At 40.6% G+C, this 22,019-nt stretch overlaps 1 protein-coding gene across 1 annotated transcript in view; it reads left to right on the plus strand.

The window, feature by feature from the left end:
- The window catches only part of USH2A (usherin), an 825,608-nt gene that overhangs the window by 797,589 nt on the left and 6,000 nt on the right, over positions 1–22,019 (plus strand). Inside the window, exons 64-69 of the mRNA XM_030936493.1 lie at positions 3,556–3,765; positions 5,789–6,027; positions 6,825–7,033; positions 13,821–13,997; positions 15,314–15,397; positions 19,765–20,009. Of these exons, the coding sequence (XP_030792353.1) occupies positions 3,556–3,765; positions 5,789–6,027; positions 6,825–7,033; positions 13,821–13,997; positions 15,314–15,397; positions 19,765–20,009 (1,164 nt within the window). The remainder of the gene's footprint in view (positions 1–3,555; positions 3,766–5,788; positions 6,028–6,824; positions 7,034–13,820; positions 13,998–15,313; positions 15,398–19,764; positions 20,010–22,019) is intronic.

The raw sequence follows: 22,019 nt of genomic DNA on the forward strand, positions 1-22,019 counted from the left end.
AACACATGGACACAGGGAGGGGAACATAACACACTGGGGCCATTGTGGGTGGAGGCCCGGGGGAGGGATAGCATTAGGAGAAATACCTAATGTAAATGACAAGTTGATGGGTGCAGCAAACCAACCAACATGGCACATGCATATCTGTGTAACAAACCTACACGTTGTTCACATGTACACTAGAACTTAAAGTATAATAATAAAAAAGAATAAATATGTTCAGTCTAAACACTGTAGGAATAAAGATAATCCTGAATAAATCAAAGATGAAGAACATCTTGGCTTTTTTTCTCTTGGCCATGGAATTTATAAGCCTTACTTGCTTTTCTTCCCCAATAATAACTCTTTCATTTTTCTACGAGCTCACACACTAAAGAAAGAGAATACACAGCTGTTTGATCACAAGATATTTTATTTATTGATTTTTACGGGTTCATTACAACTAAAAGATCAGGACATATTGCTAAAAAATTTTCTCTGCAGGATCTCTGCTGCTTCTTTCTCCGCCCTATAAAGACAGACTCAAATCTTGGGGCACTGTTTCTCAGTGGGAATCATAAACATTATCTGTTAGTATTTTTACCCTGGACCCTGAACTACACTTCAATACTTTTATCTCTTGCTTAGCCGGACATAGACAAAAATCCACAGTGATATTTTAGACAAAGAACGTTTTTGCCTCAGCAGAGATAGAGACAAAGAGAGACAGAAAGAGACAGAGAAAATAATATTATTCACAGGTTCTTTTTTCCTTTTCTCCTAGTGGTTTGATATAACAGAGACACTGCCTCGTGGTACAAGTTTTGTGAAATTCATAATGCTTCATTATCTCAGTCAGCTTTCTCTTCATTCTAACTGTTTTCATTTTCACAGTTGCTCATGTAAATAGGTTGATCCTGCTTTGCATAAGCATGTTGATTTATATGAATGCTATTTTGATCTCAAATTGATTGAATAGTAAAAAGAAAGTCTAGGAAAAAGAGTAATGTATTATGAAGGACTCCTGCCAAAGACAAAATAGCCTATGTACATTCCCTATTAGTGATGGGGAATTTTGAGTTGCCTGGTTTTAAAAGGGAATATTTCCAAGAAATATAGCAAAACACTGTAATACTGAGGCCCAAGTGTTTTTAAAATCCAGGGATTAAATCCTGTTTTGGAAATAGAACTCCACCTAGTAGAAGTTCACATAACACAGGAAGGCTGAGATTTAGTACGATCTACAACACTACCATTAAAAAGCCTTAATAGTATTTATGATTCTATATCTACATTGAAAATGAAAGAAAAGTTAATGTTCATAAGCCAGAGCTAGAACTGTGCTGAGCACTTTCTATGAATTATGATTATTTCATCTCATTTTCTTTCAACACCCTATGCCTGTACTACTTCCATCTCCTATTGGTGCACAGTAATTAATTGGCAAGTTGTTGAATTTTTCTTTTATTATACCTAGTTGCACTTTCTCCCTCATTTTCTTCCCCATCCATTGTAACCTGACTTTAAATTCTGCCTGCCCTTAAATCACCAATCAAAGTTCTGCTGTTGGCAAAAAAACGTCATATCAATATTTGCACCTTACTTTGTATTCCTTTTTCAAGAATATTTTTTCAAATCTTGTCATTCATTGTGTAATAATAGGTGTCCCCCACACCACTTCCCCAGAAAGATATTTGCAGTAAAAGTGGTTGTTCTGGGGCAGAGTGAGGAGACAGGGACCCTCCTCACCAGCCCTGAAATCTGACTTCTTCATGAATAACCTCCACCTCCCCTCCCCATTGTAAGTCTGACCTCACCCATTTCTGAGGGGACTCTGAGAGCAGCTGCAGTTGTATTCTGATGGACTCTAACTTTCATGAAATCTGGCTCTCCCATTGCTAGCTCCTTACTTCCCTATACTTACCAAAATAAACCCCCCTCACCTAAGACAACTTGTAAATGTCTAGCCATCCTTGCAAGCTAAGACACCTTACCTAATCTAGAATTGCAGGTATTCGTCTATGGACAAGACATTAAATTTTCATGATTCTGAGTATTTTATTTATGCATATGGATGGCATACGGAATCAAAAACCCCGCTCATTGAAACAGGCACTGGAGAGCAGAATTCTAGTTTCAGTGCTTGTAACTTTTGTCACCTTGAACAAGATAGTGAAATTTTCTGAGCCTCAATTTCTTCACCTTTAAAAAGGGACTAGTAATACATTCTCCACTCACCTTACAAGGTTGCCATTGTAAGGACTAAATAAGCTGACATAAGTTAAAGTGCTTTGTAAAATGTAGAGTTTATACAAATGTGAGTGATTATTATGCAAATGACGAGAGGATGTATCCAAGCTCTAAAAAGAGCAGGTGTGTCTATGTAAGTAGGTTAGTTGTCTCTTTTTAAAAATGAGGCTCCTGGCAATCCTATCAGCAAGGGGCTGGAGATTTGCATTTGACAGCAACCTGAAAACAATTCAACATCAGAAAATTTACTTTCACAAAGGAATCCGGAAAAAAAGAAAAGTATGAAAACCACTGATAGGATTTGACCTAACTACTAAAAATCTCTCTAATGTTTCTTCTCTTGAAGATATTATTGATGCAAAAGCAAAGTAAACAAAAATGAAACTAAACTCTCACTGCAAAGTATTCTGACAGTTTTATTTTCCCCACAAATATCCCCTATTTTGAACATTCTGCATGCTTTTTTTTTTTTTTTTTTTTTTAATACTGAATGCCTGGAATGTGTATACTGTAGAATCAAACAAGTTTTTCAGACTTGTCTTTAAAAGCTCAGGGGCAAATTTTTAGAAAATACATAGTGTAGAAGAAATGCAATGAGAAAAATTGTCCTGAAGTTAGACTTTCACCTGAAAGCTTACTAAGGAACACTACTACTCCTAAACACGCAGACAGTCTTCTTGTATTGCCATTTAGATCTATCATTCTGATTGATCACTGTGTAGTGGGCTATTATTGGGCCTAATTTAACCCTATACACTCACACATCCATCTACTCTGTCTATTGTACCTGACATTCTACAAATTACTTACTCATGCAAATGACGACCTAAGGCAACCTTTTAGGATATTCGTGTTTAATTATACAAATGGTTCTTGATAAATAAGATTATACATCATTCCATATGTTTATTCCCTCCTTGATGAAAGGAAATTTAATTTTCATGCAGATTTGGTGGGGATGATGTTTAAGAATTGCTGAGTTTTATGTAGTCTGCAGATCCATCCAGTTTGCAGAAGCTGACAAAATCACTCCACTTCCCACACAGAGATGAGCAGTTTTTTCATTAGGCTTAAATCAACCCGCTGCATTCTGAAATCCTACATGGCCTTCTTTGTGTTCACATGGTCAAAGGTAAAAGGCAAAAAATAAAAATAATAAAGGAAAAGCCTGCTCTCCTGTGTGATTACAAAGTTGCAAGATCAAAGTTAATCTTTTCCTGTTGTGTTGCTTTTGGTTGCCAATTCCTTTTTTTTTTTTTTTCTTTTTTTTGCCCCCCAGCCTGAGGGTATCTTGCTTTTGACAGTCTTGTTGATTTCTCTTTGGAGGTCTGGGCAGTGAATTCTGCAGGAAAAGCCCCCAGTAGCTGGACAAGGTGCAGAACCGGGCCAGCCCCACCAGAAGGTATCAGAGCCCCTACGTTCCATGCGGTCTCTTCTACCAAAGTAGTGGTCAACATCAGTGCCCCCAGGAAGCCCAACGGGATCGTCAGTCTCTACAGGCTGTTCTCCAGCAGCACCCATGGGACTGAGACAGTGGTGAGCAACAGAGCTAAAAACCCAGGACTGGTTGACTTTTAAAAATCATTACCATGGAGCCCTTGTGTTTATGTTTTTGTTTTTCTCTCCATCTTTCTTATCCTTCTATTCTGAATTGCCCTATGGTGAACTTAGTAGCACAAAGATCCCTCAGAGAAGAAAAAGTGAACCCTGAGTAAACATACAGAAAGTATGTAAACTCTTAGGGAGAGAGATGCTAAAAGTGGTATTAAAGACTCCACAAACATAAGAAACTAAGACTTTAGAAAGAATCAAACTAATTTAATTGAATTAGAAAACAGATCAACCACTTAACAGAGTGGTGGCACATAGTAAGAAGTCGGCAAATTGTAATTATTGGTGGTGTAAATGTTAGTATGAAAAAGACAAAATAGAGCAAAGAATATCCTTGGAATCTCTATTTTGACATGCACAAATCTCTAATAACACATGGAAAACTCATTCCTCTGGTGAATTCAAGAAAGTTCTAACCCTTTAGAAGAGAGAGCAGAGCAGCTCCATCAGCACAGCCCTAACTCACTGTTTGTTCATTAACACGTTTGAGGCACATTGGGAGACAGGAGAGATTGCTCAGGGGTCTTTCACATTGTGCGTTAGCCAAGCCACTTCCTGGAGGCGATGTTAAGAATCAACTAGACCAGTTCCTGCATTATTTAAACGAAGAGACCAGCAGCCAGCAGGATGAAGACCCTTGTCTCTGTGATATAGCTTGTGTCACTCTCAAGTTTCTCATGAATAAGTGGAGATTATAATACTTTGTTCACACAAACATTGTATAGAGATTGTGCAGGTCCTGGTATTACACTATAAATTATTTAGATCAATTTAGGGAACAATTTGGGCAAGTGTGGAGAATTCCTCTGAGACCACAGTGTCAGGTATTGAAACACAATTTCAACAGATAACTTAGATACAGGGAGGCTTGGATTGAATGTTAAAGGAATATTAGCTCCGCCTCCCGGGTTGCCGCCATTCTCCCGCCTCAGCCTCCGAGTAGCTGGGACTACAGGCGCCCGCCACCGCTCCCGGCTAGTTTTTTTTTTTTTTTGTATTTTTAGTAGAGACGGGGTTTCACCGTGTTAGCCAGGAGGGTCTCAATCTCCTGACCTCGTGATCCACCCGCCTCGGCCTCCCAAAGTGCTGGGATTACAGGCTTGAGCCACCGCGCCCGGCCGCATATTTTCTATAGGGCTTTGTATTCAATAAATATAGATGATGTAAATACAATCAACCCTTGATTATCCATGCTTATAAAATGATAATAAACTAAAATAATTTATATTTGGAGTGCATTGTATGCATTTTTAACAGCTCTTCTTAATCATACATTCTTTTTGTCAACATGAAAATTAATTTCCAGTTTCTGAACTCTTGTTCCAAAGAGTACTTATTAAAACCACAATGAGGTTAAAAATTTGCTGAAAATAAACCAAAAAGTTGATAATCCTACAAAGATGATTGAGAGAAGACTACGATATTTTGTAAAAACCAACACCCTCAGGGGAAGAGATTTTCAAGTTCTCCAATACTTATACCTGATTTTAATGTAGATATAAAAGGATTTTTTGACGGAGAAATTGCATGCAAGTAACCATTTGCGGAATATGGACCTTGGTGAATGCTGCTAGACACATAATTGAAAGACAGATTTTGTTTTTTGAAAAGACATCACTCAGAGGGTCACAGACTTTGATCAACACTTTGTGTGTTGTTCCATGCCATTTTCTAATACCATTCTAAAGTGATAGATAATCGATAATATTATGCCTTGTGATTTCCATCCTGCTACCTCAAACTTCTATTTAATGGTTACATTATCAAACTTTTCACCTATTTGTCATACCTCTCTAACACGGTTGGTAATTTTTTGAGGATAAATGCCATGTTTCGTCTCCCAGAGTGCCTGGTGTGGTACTCCATTCATAGGAGGTGGGATCCGATAACATTTATCAAACACCTCTAATGTTTGACACTGCCTCATCTAGCCTCTTTCCTCCCACAGCTATCCGAAGGCACGGCCACCCAGCAGACTCTCCATGGCCTTCAAGCCTTCACTAACTATTCTATTGGAGTAGAGGCCTGCACCTGCTTCAACTGTTGCAGCAAAGGACCGACAGCTGAACTGAGAACCCATCCTGCTCCGCCCTCAGGACTTTCCTCTCCACATATCGAGACGCTGGCCTCAAGGACGGCCTCCTTCCAGTGGAGTCCCCCCATGTTCCCCAATGGTGTCATTCACAGGTAGTGGGTCAGGCGGAAGGATGAATAAACTAACAAGGCATGCATACAGACTTATGAACTCATGGTATAACCTACTCCGCACCTAGGCTACAAACCCGTATAGCTACCCAGCACTCCCCAGGGAGGACTTGCTTATTGAACAGATATCTATAGCAAAGTAGACAAATAAATTGATCTGAGTGGTAATGTTACCTGTGATATATTTAAATCATAAAAGCAGCTAATGATAGAAAGGAGAACAACAAAATAAGCTTTACATTAAAAAGACAATGCAATGTGTTTGTATTCAATATCCTCCTCCTAATAGTTTTCTGGAAGCATTCCTTCTACAAGCCTTCACTGGAACATAAGACACCTCCACAGTTAAATCAGAATTGCCCTGATCTAATTTAAAATATTGTCATAAACCACTGTTTGAAAGAAAAAAGAAGACACTTGACTCAAATCATTTAGAAAAAAAAGTCTTTATTCGAAAAAGAGAAGAACCATTTATGTCTCTCCTCTTAAAAGAGGGAAATGTCTTAACTCTACCAACAAAGATCGCTAGTTGCTGGGTAAACAGCAATGTGTGTGTAGACGGTGACTTCTCTTATCATTTCTCTAGTTACATCTGCTGCTCGTTTCCAATAACATTACATGAAGTGTTTCTGAGAGCAGTTTTCTGCAAATGGAAGTTTTAAAGAGCCTGTAGTCTATGAAAACAAAATGTCTCCTCACAAAATAGAACCAGTTTTAAAAGAGAGAGTTAAACTAATTCAATTACCCATCTTCACTCTGTGTATCCATTCTCATTTTAGCTATGAACTCCAACTCCACGTGGCTTGCCCTCCTGACTCAGCCCTCCCCTGTACTCCCAGCCAAATAGAGACAAAGTACATGGGGCTGGGACAGAAAGCCAGCCTTGGGGGTCTCCAGCCCTACACCACATACAAACTGAGAGTGGTGGCACACAACGAGGTGGGCAGCACAGCTTCCGAGTGGATCAACTTCACCACCCAAAAAGAATGTGAGTACAAGTGGCTGCTACCATAAGCCAGAGAGATTGGAAGGCATTCAGGAGAAGCTTGTCCTGAAAATTGGGGAAGCCACTTTTTAAAACAGATTGAGTGGGCTCAATAACACTGAATGTTACTGAAGCATTGATGAGGATGACTACTGAGGAAAAATTCCTACTGGATTTAATAATATGGAAGTCTAGGGCAGATTTAGGAAGGATTTTCATGTGGGGATAGGGTAAAAACAAATTTAGGGGAGTTAAACGATCAATGGGAAGAAAGAAAGTGAACAAACACTGATAGACCATGTTTATAAACAGTTTTGCTACTCCTTTTCTTTGTAAATTACGTGGCATAGTCTCTAGTATGTACAGAAAGCATTGAGACATAGCACTATTAGGAAAAGCAAAAGGGCAACTGAGTGAAGAAAAGCGCAATCAACTAATTAATTGGGGGCTTCCTTACATTTTTCTGTAATACAGTCATGCATCGCTTAACGATGGAAATATGTTCTGAGAAATGCATCATTAGGTGAGTGTCATGAAAATATCGGAGTGTACTTGCACAGACCTACATGTTATAGCCTACTCCGCCCCTAGGCTACAAACCTGTATAATCATGTGACTGTGCTGAATACTGCAGGCAATTGTAACACAATGGTTATTTGTGTAGCTAAACATAGAAAAGGTACAGAAAAAAATCTGATATAAAAGACAAGAGGGACAGGCGCAGTGGCTTAAGCCTGTAATCCCAGCACTTTGGGAGGCCAATGCAGATGAATCACCTGAGGTCAGGAGTTCGAGACTAGCCTGACCAACGTGGTAAAATTCCATCTCTACTAAAAATACAAAAATTAGCCAGGCATGGTGACACACACCTGTAATCCCAGCTACTCAGGAGGCTGAGGCAGGAGAATCACTTTAACCCTGGAGGCAGAGGTTGCAGTGAGCCGAGATCATGCCACTGCACTCCCGCCTGGGCAACAGAGCAAGACTCCATCTCAAAAAAATTAAAAAAAAGTAAGAGGTGGTACAGAGCAGCTCCATTATAATCTTATGGAACCACCATCATTTCTGCAGTCTTGATCAAAATGTCATTTTGAGATACATGACTATAACTTAGATTTTATAAGGTATATGCTTTTATTGTTTAGTAATGGCAAACACAAAAAGGATTAAGAATAAAATAAGTACTTATCAGAACCAACTACATAATTTATGGAGTCCAGTGGAAAATGAAAATATGGAATCCTTTGCTGAAAAATCATTAAGAATTCCAAGACAGCAACAGTAGAGCGTCACGCTAAGCCCAGGACTCTTCTGCGTCACAGGCCTGTGCAGCAGCACAGTTCACATGCCAAGAAAGCTGGTCCTGCTTATTATCCACCGACCCAGAGGCAACTACTACTAATATTTTGGAATAATCAGTTCCTTTAATCTCCTTTCTATGCATAATTTTTACTATGTGACTGAGATACTATAACTAAAATTTCATAATCGGCTTTTTGTTTGACATTATTGTATTAGCATTTCCCATGGCATTAAAAAAACTCTTTAGCCACCAATTTTAATGGCTATACAATAATCCATATATAAATTAATTGGGGCATTTGGGTTGTTTTTTAATTTCCCTTTAATAAATATGATGAAAAAAATCTTTGTGAACAGATCTTTGAATGTCCGGTTATCTTCTTAAATTAAATTTTGACAAACAGAATTTACTATTAATACATCAAATATTTTAATATTTTAAGGCTTTGAATACTAATTTCATGTTTTCTTTCCAGAAAGATTATGTCAGATTATCATCTTACCTAAAATACTCTATCTGGCATTGAATATTATGCCAATTTTAAAAGCAAGAATTATGCATTCATAAAAGATCAATGTCTCACACAAGGACCTTAATGTGTCTGAGCAACAACATGGCAGGATGTTAGTAACAGATCACATTTACAGAGGACTTGTTTGTTCCTGGTAGAATTTTAGCATTTTACAAATACTTATTACAACAGGCCTATGAAATAAGTACTATTATTATCCAAATTTACAGATGAGAAAACTGAGGCAGGACTACGAACTGTGCACTGCAATTCCAGGATACCATTCATATAGACTGTGATCTGAACTGAGGCTCTTGGAGTTAGACAATGAAGTGGCCCTCAACTAAGGCCAGAGCTTAAGTAACCTGGCCAGTTTCCACATCTAGTTAGTGCAGTAATTACTCTGAACTCGTGATCACTGAGCTTGGCTGCTGTCTCAGTACTACTCTTTCCCTGATCAGTTAATTTCCTACTCTCTGTAATCAAGACTTCAAACCATCTCCACCTTCGCCAAACCTCCCTCTGCAGCTCACCCTTTCTCCCTACATGCCCACAACCTGGCTCACCCATTTCTCCCTTTACTCTATGTAGAACTCCTTGCCTTGTAATTCTCCAGGAAAAGAGATGTCATCAGTCAGTAATTTACTCCTATTCCCCCTGCAGACAAACCTATCTGCATTTACCCCATTGCTGTCAGTGACAAGGAAAGAGTGGTCCTTCTTCCGTCTGAGATAAAATTCACTGCCTCCCGTGCAGTGAATTTCATCCCCTTCACTACTCACCATCCCTTCAAGAGGGTCTCCTTAATCTTTCTGTGTATCTCACTTTTATTCCAAGTTCCTTCTATCTTTCTAATGTTAAAGCAAACAAGCTCCACTTCCCCTGCAGTGATGCTGGCTCTCCTCTCTCTGACAGCAAAACTTTCCTAAGGAACGGTCTGCAGATGCTTTGCGCATTTCCTCTCTTCCACTTACTTTTCAACTTCCTCAGCACTGGATGAAAATATCTTCCTAAGTTTGCTCTTGGCCTCCATATTGATATATCCAGAAGGCATGTATCTACAGGAGTCACCTTCACTGACTTTCCAGTAGCATTCAATGCAACTGAACTTTCAATTTTCCATCCTTTTTTAAAAAGTGGTTTACCCTCATTTTCATGGCAACCCTCTCCTGGTTTCTTTTCTACTTTTTTGGATTTTCATTTTTAGTCAACTTTGTTGGTTGATCTTCTTCCACTGCCCAAATCTTAATCCTAAACCTTTTAACTTTGTCCCCTTGCCCTTTCTCTCCTCCCTCCTTTCCTCCTCCCTCATCAGGTGAGGTCATCTGATCCAAGGCTTTGGTTCCAAAAGCCAGACTCCAGTGGTTACCTCCTACCCAAGTGCTCTGTTTTGAAGTGTATACCCCTGCACCCAGCTTCCTCACAGACATTTCCCTCTGAATTTCTCATAACTAGCTTACATTGGACAGGCCCCAGACAGAGCTTGCAACTTTCCCCTTCAAGCTATGCTTCCTGTAGTCCTCACTTTCTCCATTTTCATCTCCAGCACTGGACACAGTATCTTAGATTCCAATAAATGTTGCTTAATGAATGAGTGAGTGCACCTAACACTGCGTGTTTATTGTTGACACTGCTCAATCAGCATTTTTGTCACTCATACTATATTCAAAGCAAACTGTAATGATTTTTAATGTGTGCTGTCTGATTTTGTAATCTCCTTCACAGTACATCCAGAAGCCAATTTTGCTAAATGTTGTAGTTTTTTTGTTGATGTGGCCAGAAAACCAGAGAACAGCTAGGTGAGCTTTGTAGTTCATAACCAATGCCCTTCTGAGTCATGAAGCTGAGCTTTTGCCGATTTTTTTTTCTTACGCTTGGAAGAACAAAGTGAACTGATTTAAGATTTTCTTCCTGTGGCACGGCATGCTGGCTCATGCTTGTAATCCCACAGCTTTGGGAGGCCAATGTGGGAGGATTGCTTGAGGCTAAGAGTTCAAGACCAGCCTGGGTAACATATCAAGACTCCCACCTCTACAAAAAAAATTTTTTTTAAATAGCCAGGTATGGTGAGATGCACCTGTAGTCCCAGCTACTAAGAAGACTGAGGGGGGAGGATTGCTTGAGCCCTGGAGGTCAAGGCTGCATCGAGCTTTGATCATGTCACTGCACTCCAACCTGGGCAACAGAGTAAGACTTTATCTCTGAGAAAAAAAAAAAAAAAAGATTTCCTTTCTTTGTGTTTTTTCATATTGGAGAAGCAGCTGGACTAGTACCATAGGAGAAAAGGTTCCCTTAATCCACTACTGGGTCAATAGATATGGAAAAATACAAGAAATGATTATGATATGGGTTCTAAAATACCATTTATATTACTTTTAACTCATTATAAACACTGGGAGCAGGAAAATCTGCACCAGATAATACAAACCAGAAAATAATTTGGGGCTGAGTGTGGTGTCTCATGCCTGTAATACCAGCAATTTGGGAGGCAGAGGTGGGCAGATCACTTAACGTCAGGAGTTCGAGACCAGCCTGGCCAACATAGTGAAACCCATCTCTACTAAAAATCCAAAAAAATTAGCCAGGTGTGGTTGCACACACCTATAGTCCCAGCTACTTGGGAGAACGAGGCACGAGAATCACTTGAACTTGGGAGGCAGAGGTTGCACTGAGCCGAGATAGCGTCACTGCAGTCTAGCCTGGGCAACAGAGCAAGAGTGCATCTCAAAATAATAATCATAATAATTTAGAAATAGAATATGCAGTTTTATATAAATGTGATCACATGTACATTCAGCAAAGGGTCTGGAGATGAAGCCTAACAACACCTGCAGCCCCCTCTGCTTGAATCCCCCTTCAGTGGAGAGAGAGGTGAGATATAAATGTTTAACAGCTGGCCTGCTTGAGGGACAAATGGCCTGATTTGAAGTGCTTGTCAGTTTCCATTGTGTGAATACCCCCATTACTGCTTTCAAGTGACCAACACGACGGCACTGAACAGGGTTGGGAAGGGATGAGTAGTAGCTTATAATTATATAATATTTCCACCAGTCAGATAGAGTGGATGTAAATGACCTCAGGCACACAGACAGTAGTAAAACGCAGTGAAACAATTAAAAAGTTATGAATTTGGAGTATTTATAACCTTTGTTTGAATATAATTATTTGTTTATATAATTTAATTTTTAGTAGTGGCCAGATTTAACAACAACTTGCGAAATTCCTGAGCTTCAGCACACCACTGGAAAGCACCCACAGGGTGACCCAGTAAATTCTGTTCCTTTCAATGGATGTGTACCGATTTTAACAAAGTAGTATGGGCCTTAGTTTAAGCAAGCCTAGGTTCAGCTCCTTGGTCTCCTACCAGCCACTGACATAGAGCAAGATATTTGACCTCTCTGAACCTGAGTTTTCTCACCTCAAAAATTAGGAATCAATCCTTACAGGATTATTTTGAGGATTAAATGAGATAAAGTATGTCAAAAGCTAGGAGCATAGTGGTTCTTATCACTTTTTCAGTCTTCCTTGGGGAGGATTCGTAAACTCATTATTCTCGATTATTTTAATTGCTTACTCTTTTTCCTCAGGAAGGTCTCCAAATCCTACAGGACAAATAAGACTCCTATCTTTCTATTTTCTTGCTAGTTACAAGTCGTTTCTTTATTTGTGCTGTTATGATATAGGGAAAAAGTGAAAATCTACTGAACTACGGTGATAGAAGTCATAGACAAATAACAATAGAGCATTCCTTGTAATATTAGGCAGAATTAATGTTGGAAAAGCATTGAGATTTAAAGAGGGCTTGATAACTCTTGTTTTGGTGTTTGCAGAAAATTTTTCTTATGGCTTTATGAAAATATCTTATTTTGAAAGATAACAGTCAACTATGTCTTTATGGTTGAATGTTATAATTACAAAAGCATAATTATTCCTTCTTTTGTTATATTTCCTAACATCAGAAATAGATGGATTGTTTTTTAAAGAAAAAGAATCACATTCAATTTCTCACTACTCACTCCTTTCTTTTCTTAAAAGCCAATTTGGTATGTAGGTGAATCTTAATGTTTTTACAAATATATTGATTATTTTGTAGAAAACAAGATCTCATGAAATAAATCTCTTCTGACTTGACAAGATGATATGGTATCCCTTCATTTGTTTCCACAAAAATTATCAATTTAGAAGATGAGCCCCAGTTAAGGATTTTCTTTTTGTTTTAGTAAGGAGCTGAAAAATCAAAAGAGACTGTGCCTGTGAAATGCACACAAAGTTGCTTCTATATGTGATATAATACTTAGGAGACCTAAGCTTGATTATATACTAATGTACTATGCTATTGATTGATGAGTCAGGGCAATGAATTATTATACTTGAATTGCTGTTTGCAAGGCTTTTTAACTATCTCAGAAAACAAACTAACGGTTTGAGAAAAAGCTTTAACAATAAATGGGTGCCAAAAGGACATAATTCACCATCTAAGCAGTTTGGTTTGGAGAAAAAAATATATTAACTTCATCTAGTCCTTGGGGCTTTGTGGCAATAAATATTGATTTGATATGAAAAATAGCTATCTACTGTAGTTAATAGTGTTAAGGATACTTTACCTGTTAAAAAGAGGGAAAATGCAACAAAATATGAGCTCCAGGGTTATGTTGGTGAGCAGATCCATTGTATGTTAATAGTTTTATTTATAAAACACCACTCTGTATCGATTTTTTTTTTAAAGCAGGCATAAAGTTGCTGAGAAAGCATTTCATACATGTTCCCATTGGTTTTCTTTTCACCCCGATACTGGTTGTTTCGTAACACTGAGGAAAAAGTGAAGGATTCTAACAATGTTGGTCTTCTTTCTTTTTTTTTTTTTTTTTCTTTGGATTGGTTTGGTTTGGTTTTGCTCATACTTTTTTTTTAAAGCGCACACCTGCACCCCTTCAAAGACATTACCCTTTTTAGAACCTACAACTTTCTCCCCACAGTGCCTCAGTACCGGGCCCCATTTTCGGTGGACAGCAATTTGTCTGTGGTGTGTGTGAACTGGAGTGGCACTTTCTTCCTGAACGGCCCACTGAAGGAGTACGTGTTAACCGATGGAGGGCGACGTGTGTACAGCGGCTTCGACACCACCCTCTGCATACCGAGAACGGCGGACAAAAGTTAGTTTCTGACTCCTGTTTCTTAGTGTGGAAGGCGCTCTGTTCCCCAGCTTTATGGGATGTTAAATCTGAAAGCTGACCAGCAGATGCTCACCATTAAAACATCCTGGTTTAAGTGTCCACTTCTTGTGGAAAAGTTACCGCTTAGGATAAATAAGGTTTTCTTTCCTTCCCATTTGTAGCTTGACAGCACTGCAGTTATAATGTGGTTCAAGGGGAGAGTGCTGCCTCCACAGGACTGGAGGGTCCCCAGGAAGGGATAAGACCGAAGGGCAAGTTGGGGTCACAAAAGAAATAGCACCCATACATAGTCAATGACTACCCTAAAATAATACACTTCTAGCGACTTCATAGATTTTCTTGCTGTATCTCCAGTCTCCAAACAGAGCCCTATCAGGAAATAACTATCTCCAACTCATAAGGATCTGAGTAAGGGGTTTCCTTCACCTTCCTTGATATCAGCCCCTGAAAGAACCATCTTGTCCCTCTAAGATGGAGTTCCTTCTTCCTGTTTACTTACATGTCCCTTTTCTCTTCGCCTTGTTTTTAAATTGAATTAAGAAAATGCTTTACAAGGCACTAAGTATTTTCTAGTGATCAGCACGCTCACAGGACCAATGCTCACTATACAATGTAGTGATTAATGAGTATTTTATCTTGGTGTAAGTTAGAGGTAAACAGTGAGCTCCAGCATTGCATGTATACTCATAGAAACTTAATAAAATTTTTACAAAGATTCAGCTACGCATGTTCATAGTTACCGTTCATGGTCACCTGGGCAGCTCATTGGGAAGGAAAGGTGGCCTGATAGTTGGCAGACACAGGTTCTACCTGGCCCGGCCTCTAACCATCTGTGTAACCTTGCAAGGGTCACTTCCCTCAGGTTCCTGGCCACTGAAAGAGCAATTTAGACCATGTGATTTCTAGGATCCCTTTTGAGCTCTCCTGTTCGGTAAGAAACTCTAGGTCATTTAGTGGAAAGTACACCTGTAAATTTCAAAGGAAGGGTTTAAACCGTGTGCAGAATAAGATGCGCTTTGTGTATATCCTTTACTCCTCTGTTATTCTTTTCCTTTGCTGTATAAGCTCTAATTTTTCTTAGCTCTATTACTTATGGATAGGCTATTATTACACTAATGATAGCTTTTTTCTTGAGCATTTTACAATTAGAAATAATTTTGAATATTATATAAAACATTCTAACTTGCTCTGAAATCCTCTTTTTCATGCTATAATGCATTGCTCTTTTAAAAGCATGTGCCCTATTTGTAGGTGTTGAATGAACAAGTCATTTACCAATTCTTCCTTTTGTCTAGCCTTCTTTTTCCAGGTCATCTGCACGACTGATGAAGGAAGTGTTAAGACACCATTGATCCAATATGATACCTCTACTGGACTTGGTAAACAACTCGTATTATACTTGGTGTAACACCTATTCATTTTCCTCAAGAAACACACATATGTTTGTTTATACATACTTGGGGTCTTAGCACCGACTATGTATGTATTAGCACCGACTATACAGAAGAAATTGTGCCAAGTGTTGTCAGAGATTTTTTTTTTTTTTTTTTTTTTTTTTTTTTTTTTTTTTTGAGACAGAGTCTTGCTCAGTCACTCAGGCTGGAGTGCAGTGGTGCTATATCGGCTCACTGCAACCTCCACCTCCCGGGTTCAAGCAATTCTCCCGCCTCAGCCTCCCAAGTAGCTGGGATAAGGCACGCACCACCGCACCCAGCTAATTTTTTGTATTTTTAGTAGAGACGGGGTTTCACTGTGTTAGCCAGGCTGGTCTCAATCTCCCAACCTCGTGATCCACCCGCCTCAGCCTCCCAAAGTGCTGGGATTACAGGTGTGAGCCACCATGCCCAGCCAGAAATTTTTTAAAAAGTCCTCATGGAACTTATATTAGGCAAGGAGTAACAACATACTTTTTTTTTTTTTTTTTTTGGACAGAGTCTTACTCTGTTGCCCAGGCTGGAGTGCAGTGGTGCAATCTTAGCTCACTGCAGCCTCCAGCTCCAGGTTCAAGTGATTATCCTGCCTCCCGAGCCATGCCTGGCTGATTTTTGTATTTACAGTAGAGATGGGGTTTCACTGTGTCGGCCAGGGAGGTCTCGAACTCTTGATCACAAGTGATCCACCCACCTTGGCCTCCCAAAGTGTTGGAATTACAGGCGTGAGCCACCACACCTGAATATACTCTTAAATATACTCTTAAAATGCCAGAATATACTCTTAAAATGCCAAACATTGAACTGTAAATATGGAAAAGACCAGAGAGCTCCAACTAAATTTTTCTCCTAACCACAAGCCCTGTCAATAAAGTATTGTATGACTTCATGTACATAAAGGTGATTTACAGAGAAAGTTAGAGGAGAGATCAGAAGAAGAAAGAAAATATTCAGCCAATTCATGTTGATGATAATGTTAATATTCTGGATTCAAAGCCTAGAATGATAAATTTGAAAAGTGTCTTTTATCCTCCATAAAAGAGTATGACTGACTGTTGATATCAAGTAATTTAGCTCAAGGGATACAATTTTAATTTTTAAGGAGCATCTTTTAAATTCAGTTTCACTCATAGTCTCTGAATCTAACATTTGTGATACTTTATAAAAGCAAATTAGAGAAATGCCAAATCTTTTCCATTAAAACAGATTTGGAATTGATATCCTATTTTAAATTCCAGTAGTTAATGACATATCAAATTTGCATTTATATATAAGATTTTTTTGAAAAATAAGTGTCCAAAATTTCTGAAACACAATAAAACATATATATTATTGTCGAAGATAGTTTCAATTTGTAAAAATAACATATTATTCTATGTTTCCAAACTTTACATGTCTGGATGTCATATAAAATTTCCTACAACACTTAATTCCTCTCATATGGCTTATTTCATTTAATAGCAGTGGTAGGATAGAACAGACCTCATTCGGTATTCTGTTAGCAACTCCAATATTTCCCCAAGTGGACAAGTGGAGGTCTAAGGGACACAGGAATTTATCCAGGAATGCTCTGCTAGCTTGTTACTGGGATGAGAACACCAACATGGATTTTCTATTGACTTCTGGCCTGGGACCTTTTCTTTGCAATGGTTTGCCAAGTTAAGTACACGTAAGAATCACCCCAGTGTGCTTGTTTATTATAGTTTCCTGAGCCTCTGGCAGAATTCAGACTCAAGGAGGCTCAGAATCTGCTCTTTCCTGCCCAGTGATTCTGACACAGGGCTCAGGACCATGTACTGAGTGATGCCGGAAAACCAAGGTTGCTCACCTTCTAAGCCCTGCCAGTCTAGTTTCCTTGGTGAATAGGAAGTGTGTTGTTCCTGAAGGCAGGCCATCAACAAAGAGGGATTTACTCTGACACTGGCTGTGGTTTCAGTTTTTCTTTGGATCTGAGGCCCAGTCACCAGAGTTTCAACCCCTGACAGTGAACCTCCCATGTGATGCACAGGTGGAGTCCCTTGAGGTGAAGGGGTACTTTGAAAAGACAGAAGGGAAGGGATAAAGGGACTCCATCCTGATCTCGAGGTCTTCATAAAAAGGAGAAATCCCTGGTTGGCTCATGAACAAGAATTGAGGGTTTCCATTGTGTCTGGAGGCCAGGCTCTGGGCAGAGCAGAGGGAGGGAACTCTGAGGATTGCGCAACGCTCTGGCAGATTCCAAGATGTGCTGCCCAACTAATATCCGTCGTCAGTTCTAATTTTCATGGTGTAACTTTGAAAAACACTCTTGTTCGCTTGCCTGGAGGCAGCCTCCAAGCAGGAGAGTGGCGGAGACCTCATTTTCCTCTGACTGTTCTAAGGGCTATTTCTCTTTTGAGACTCCCCTCAGGCAGGCTGCCCTCCCTTCCCCTACGGGCTGTGGAGGAAGGCGCCCACTGGGCCCATCAGATCAGTTTCTGGAGTTACAGCCAAAGAGTTTTTCCGCTCTGTGCCACATACAGAGGAGACAACTCTTTTAGTGTGCCACCTAGGCTGGTTTGTTTTTAATCAAACGACACACGTTGGTTCCTAATTAGGGGAATTTCGACCTGCTGGAGCTTGATTGGAGTGTTGACTCAACCCTTTATTTTAGAGATGGCAAACAAAGGTCAGAGTCCAGTATTTAATCACAGAGCTGATCGGCAGCAGAGTTAGGGTTGACAAAATTTAGTTTTAGCCACTTTCTCTTCCTGCCTTTAATATTTTCACCCCAGTTCTGAACTTTTTCCTTTAAGTCTTTCCCTGGGAGTGTGAGTGTGAAGTACCAGGCAGGCCCACAAAGTTCTAAGGGAGCTGAAAATGGGGAGATTTGTCCAGTGAGTGAGTAGGCTTTGCAGTTGGGTCTATTTGTTTTTCTGACCTGGCTGTAGGTATTAGATTTAGATGAGCAGCTCTCTCACTCACAGCTCCACACCAGCCTGTGTGGCCACTGCATTGGATCCACAGGTTTCTGTGCTGGCTCCAGCAGTGGCTAGATGGGAGCAGATCTCTGGTCACCCCACCCCCACCCCTGCCACACCCCTGCTTAGCTTGCCAAACTGACAACATAATTTCACTGCCTTTGACTGTCCTGCTCTGATCCTTGTCAGCCTCTCTCCTATCTTCCCCACAAGACTTAATAAACCTGCCTGGCTGGGCGCGGTGGCTCGTGCCTGTAATCCCAACATGTTGGAAGGCCGAGATGGGTGGATCACGAGGTCAGGAGATTGAGACCATCCTGGCCAACATAGTGAAAACCCATCTCTACTAAAAATACAAAAATGAGCTGGGCGTGGTGGTGTGCACCAATAATCCCAGCTACTTGGGAGGCTGAGGCAGGAGAATCACTTGAACCCAAGAGGCAAAGGTTGCAGTGAGCCGAGATCACACCACTGCATTCCAACCTGGGTGACAGAGCAAGACTTCATCTCAATAAATAAATAAATAAATAAATAAATAAATAAATAAATAATAATAATAATCCTGCCTACCCTTCATCCCTGTAAAGACCTAAGCATAGGGCCTGGCACCAGGTACATTATTGTTAAACATGAGCTACTTTTATTAATACTAACCTCATGTGCAGAGACTCACATCAACTGAACTCTCAATGTGTGAACACCAAGCAAAGGTAAGCGGCCCCAGTGCTAAAAGATTTCTTTCTATAGGAAGCTTTCCCAGTGCATTTGGGTGACGGTTTGCAGAGCTTTTGCTCTTTAACAGAGAAGCCATGTAAAGACAACATAGAAGAAAACACAGGCTGTTAATATCATAATGGAAAATGGAATCTGATGCTTCAAAATCCAGTTTACACAAAATGTCAGGAATGGGACTGTTACATGAAACAAGGACACCTCAGGCCTCCAAGCACTGATTTTGTTTGTGACTCTGCAGCAATAATAGTAAGGGTCCCAGTCCCTCATGAGAACCCAAGCAAGGACTTTGCTCCCAAGGCACACAGTTATGAAACAGGTAACCCTCAAGGTTACTTTGGTAACCCCTTTTAAAAATTGCTCCCCACACTCCCATCTTTCCCAGGGATTTGCCAAGGCAGTGGTGATTTCCAACCTGAGCAGCAGAGCCAGAAGTGTCAGCAAGGCCTCTCAAGGGCTGTAAGCATCTCGTTATAACCCAGCAACCCACTGAACCATTACCCCAGCCTGCACACAAGTGCAAACAAGCACCAAGAGACAAACTGCTTTCAACTCCTCTCTAATTTACTATCAAACAGCAGGGCCAGAGACGACAAAATTGCTTTCTGAAATAACACTTCCCCTTTCTTTCCCTGGGTTTTGCAGGCTTGGTCCTAACAACACCTGGAGAGAAGAAGGGATCGCAGAGCAAAAGCACAGAGTTCTACAGCGAGCTGTGGTTCATAGTGTTAATGGCGATTCTGGGCTTGATGTTGTTGGTCATTTTTCTGTCACTGATACTACAAAGAAAAATCCATAAAGAGCCATATATCAGAGAAAGACCTCCCTTGGTACCTCTTCAAAAGAGGATGTCTCCATTGAATGTTTACCTACCTGGGGAAAACCATATGGTATGTCTGTAGAAGTGTGGCCCCATTTCCCTAATTTCCCTATCACTGGACTAGAATGCTTGTTTTCCTTCTGAGAAAAATGTGTCATAGCCATAGTAACAAGGAACCAGATGTAAGTTATGTTTCACTAAGTGTGGGGACCAAGAGAGACTGACCCTAGAACAGCTTTCTCAACTTTGGCTGCACATTAGAATCACCTGGAAAGCTTTAAAAAATATCACTGCCTGGACTTCATCCAAGAAATTCTCATTTCCTTTGTCTTGAGTAGGGCCTGAAGATCGGTATTCTTTTCTTCACTCCAAAAGTGATTTTAATGTGTAACTAGGGATGAGTATTTCTGCCCTGTAATTGTAAGCCAGGGCCTGGTGAAGAAGAGTTGTACGTTGAGATTACCTGGGGAAATTATAGGTTGTATTGCTGTGTAATTTGGTGGGGGGAATGGGCATAAAAAGGGGGAGATGGGGAGGGAGGGACTAAAGTGTTAGCGGTGCTCAGTCTGTCCTGTGGTCCTGACACCCTGTGCCACAGGGGATGGATGGCTCCTCTTAGCTCTAGACCACTCACTCCCAAAATAGGAGGTCCAGTAAAGGTCTAGTGGGAGAGGGCCCCATCACTTAGTAGTGCAGGACAGTCATTGCCCAGAGCACTCATTGAAGAGTAAAAGGTGATTTAATTCCATGGTGCACTCTGCTGTGGGGCTATGTCTACCTGGAGGAGGAAAGGCTGCGTTTTCTAATCCTCACCAGGTACGCATCTATTCCCCAAAGCTGTGCGCCCACAGGGCTACATCTTTCTGAAGAGGTGCCTTTTTTTCCAGTTTGCACTAAGGTTCTGTATTAGCTAGTGGCTACCCTTGGCAGTACCAAAATTAAGCACAGAAGCCTGGTCAAGCTGCTTACAGTTCAACATTTAAAAAAAATAGCGGGGAGTGAACGCAGCAGCATTGTTTGCCTTCAGACCTCTTCACTTTTCCAGCACTCAGCGATGAATGATCACTGGTTAAGCCCCAACATGGCTGGATCAGACCTAAGTAGCAGGAGTGCTGGGGGCACAAAAGGGCAGTGGGCCCCCTGAGGTCCGTGGTTTGTGGCTGGTGTGGGAAGTAGCAACAGGACAATGATGTGGTGGTGGAGAAGCAGAGAAGGCACTGGTCAACACCACTGGGGCCTTGGCTGTCTCTCTAGTCACATCTGTCCCACTCCTCTTCTCACTGATCCTCCTCGGAGCCTCCTTCCTCCCTCAGCCCATCAGACAAACTCTAAGCACAGGGCCATTGCTGCTGCGACTCCTTGGGTGACTCACATTCTTGCTTCACTCACATCTCTGCACAAACGTCATCTCCCATTCTATGGAAAATTTCCTAGCCCCTTAACCCACTTCTTTTCTTTTCCATAGGATTTATCACATAACACTAAATTAGATATGTTTGTCTGACTCCTGAAATAGAATGTAAGCTCCCAAGATCAAAGATCTTGTGGGCCTCTTCCTGTTGCATGTGCCCCAGCACCCAGAACAGTGCCTGGAATATCATAGGCACTCCACAAATGTTTCTTGAATGAATGAATGTCAAGTGACCATTTCGAACCATGGGCCGTTTGCTCCTGTTCAGTGAATAGTCATTACGAGATTCTCACTGAAGAGCAGATACTTCAAAATTTTTCCTTGTTAAAGAATAACTTTCTTTAAGGAGCCCATGTTCTTCGAAGGTGCACTGCTGCTGGAGGAAGGCAGTGGAAGAGAGAAGAAGGCAGGAGAGATCTGTTTAGCCTGCGAGATGAGCTAAATCGAACCTGGGGTCTGTGGAGTGCACAGCGTAGTGAAAGGAAAGTTCCCAAGCACTGCTGGGCACGTCTACTGTATAATGTGAGGTGTGGTTACAGGAAAGCATACCCACATACCAGCAATGTCCAGAACTCATTTCAGTGATACGTTATCCTGTCCTTCGACCCAGTCCCTACAGGCAGGCACCTCTGTGTCAGAATCCTCCATGAAGAGGAACACTGTCTTCCT

The sequence above is a fragment of the Rhinopithecus roxellana genome, chromosome 8 (genome assembly GCF_007565055.1).
Source record: "Rhinopithecus roxellana isolate Shanxi Qingling chromosome 8, ASM756505v1, whole genome shotgun sequence".
Classification (NCBI taxonomy): domain Eukaryota; kingdom Metazoa; phylum Chordata; class Mammalia; order Primates; family Cercopithecidae; genus Rhinopithecus; species Rhinopithecus roxellana.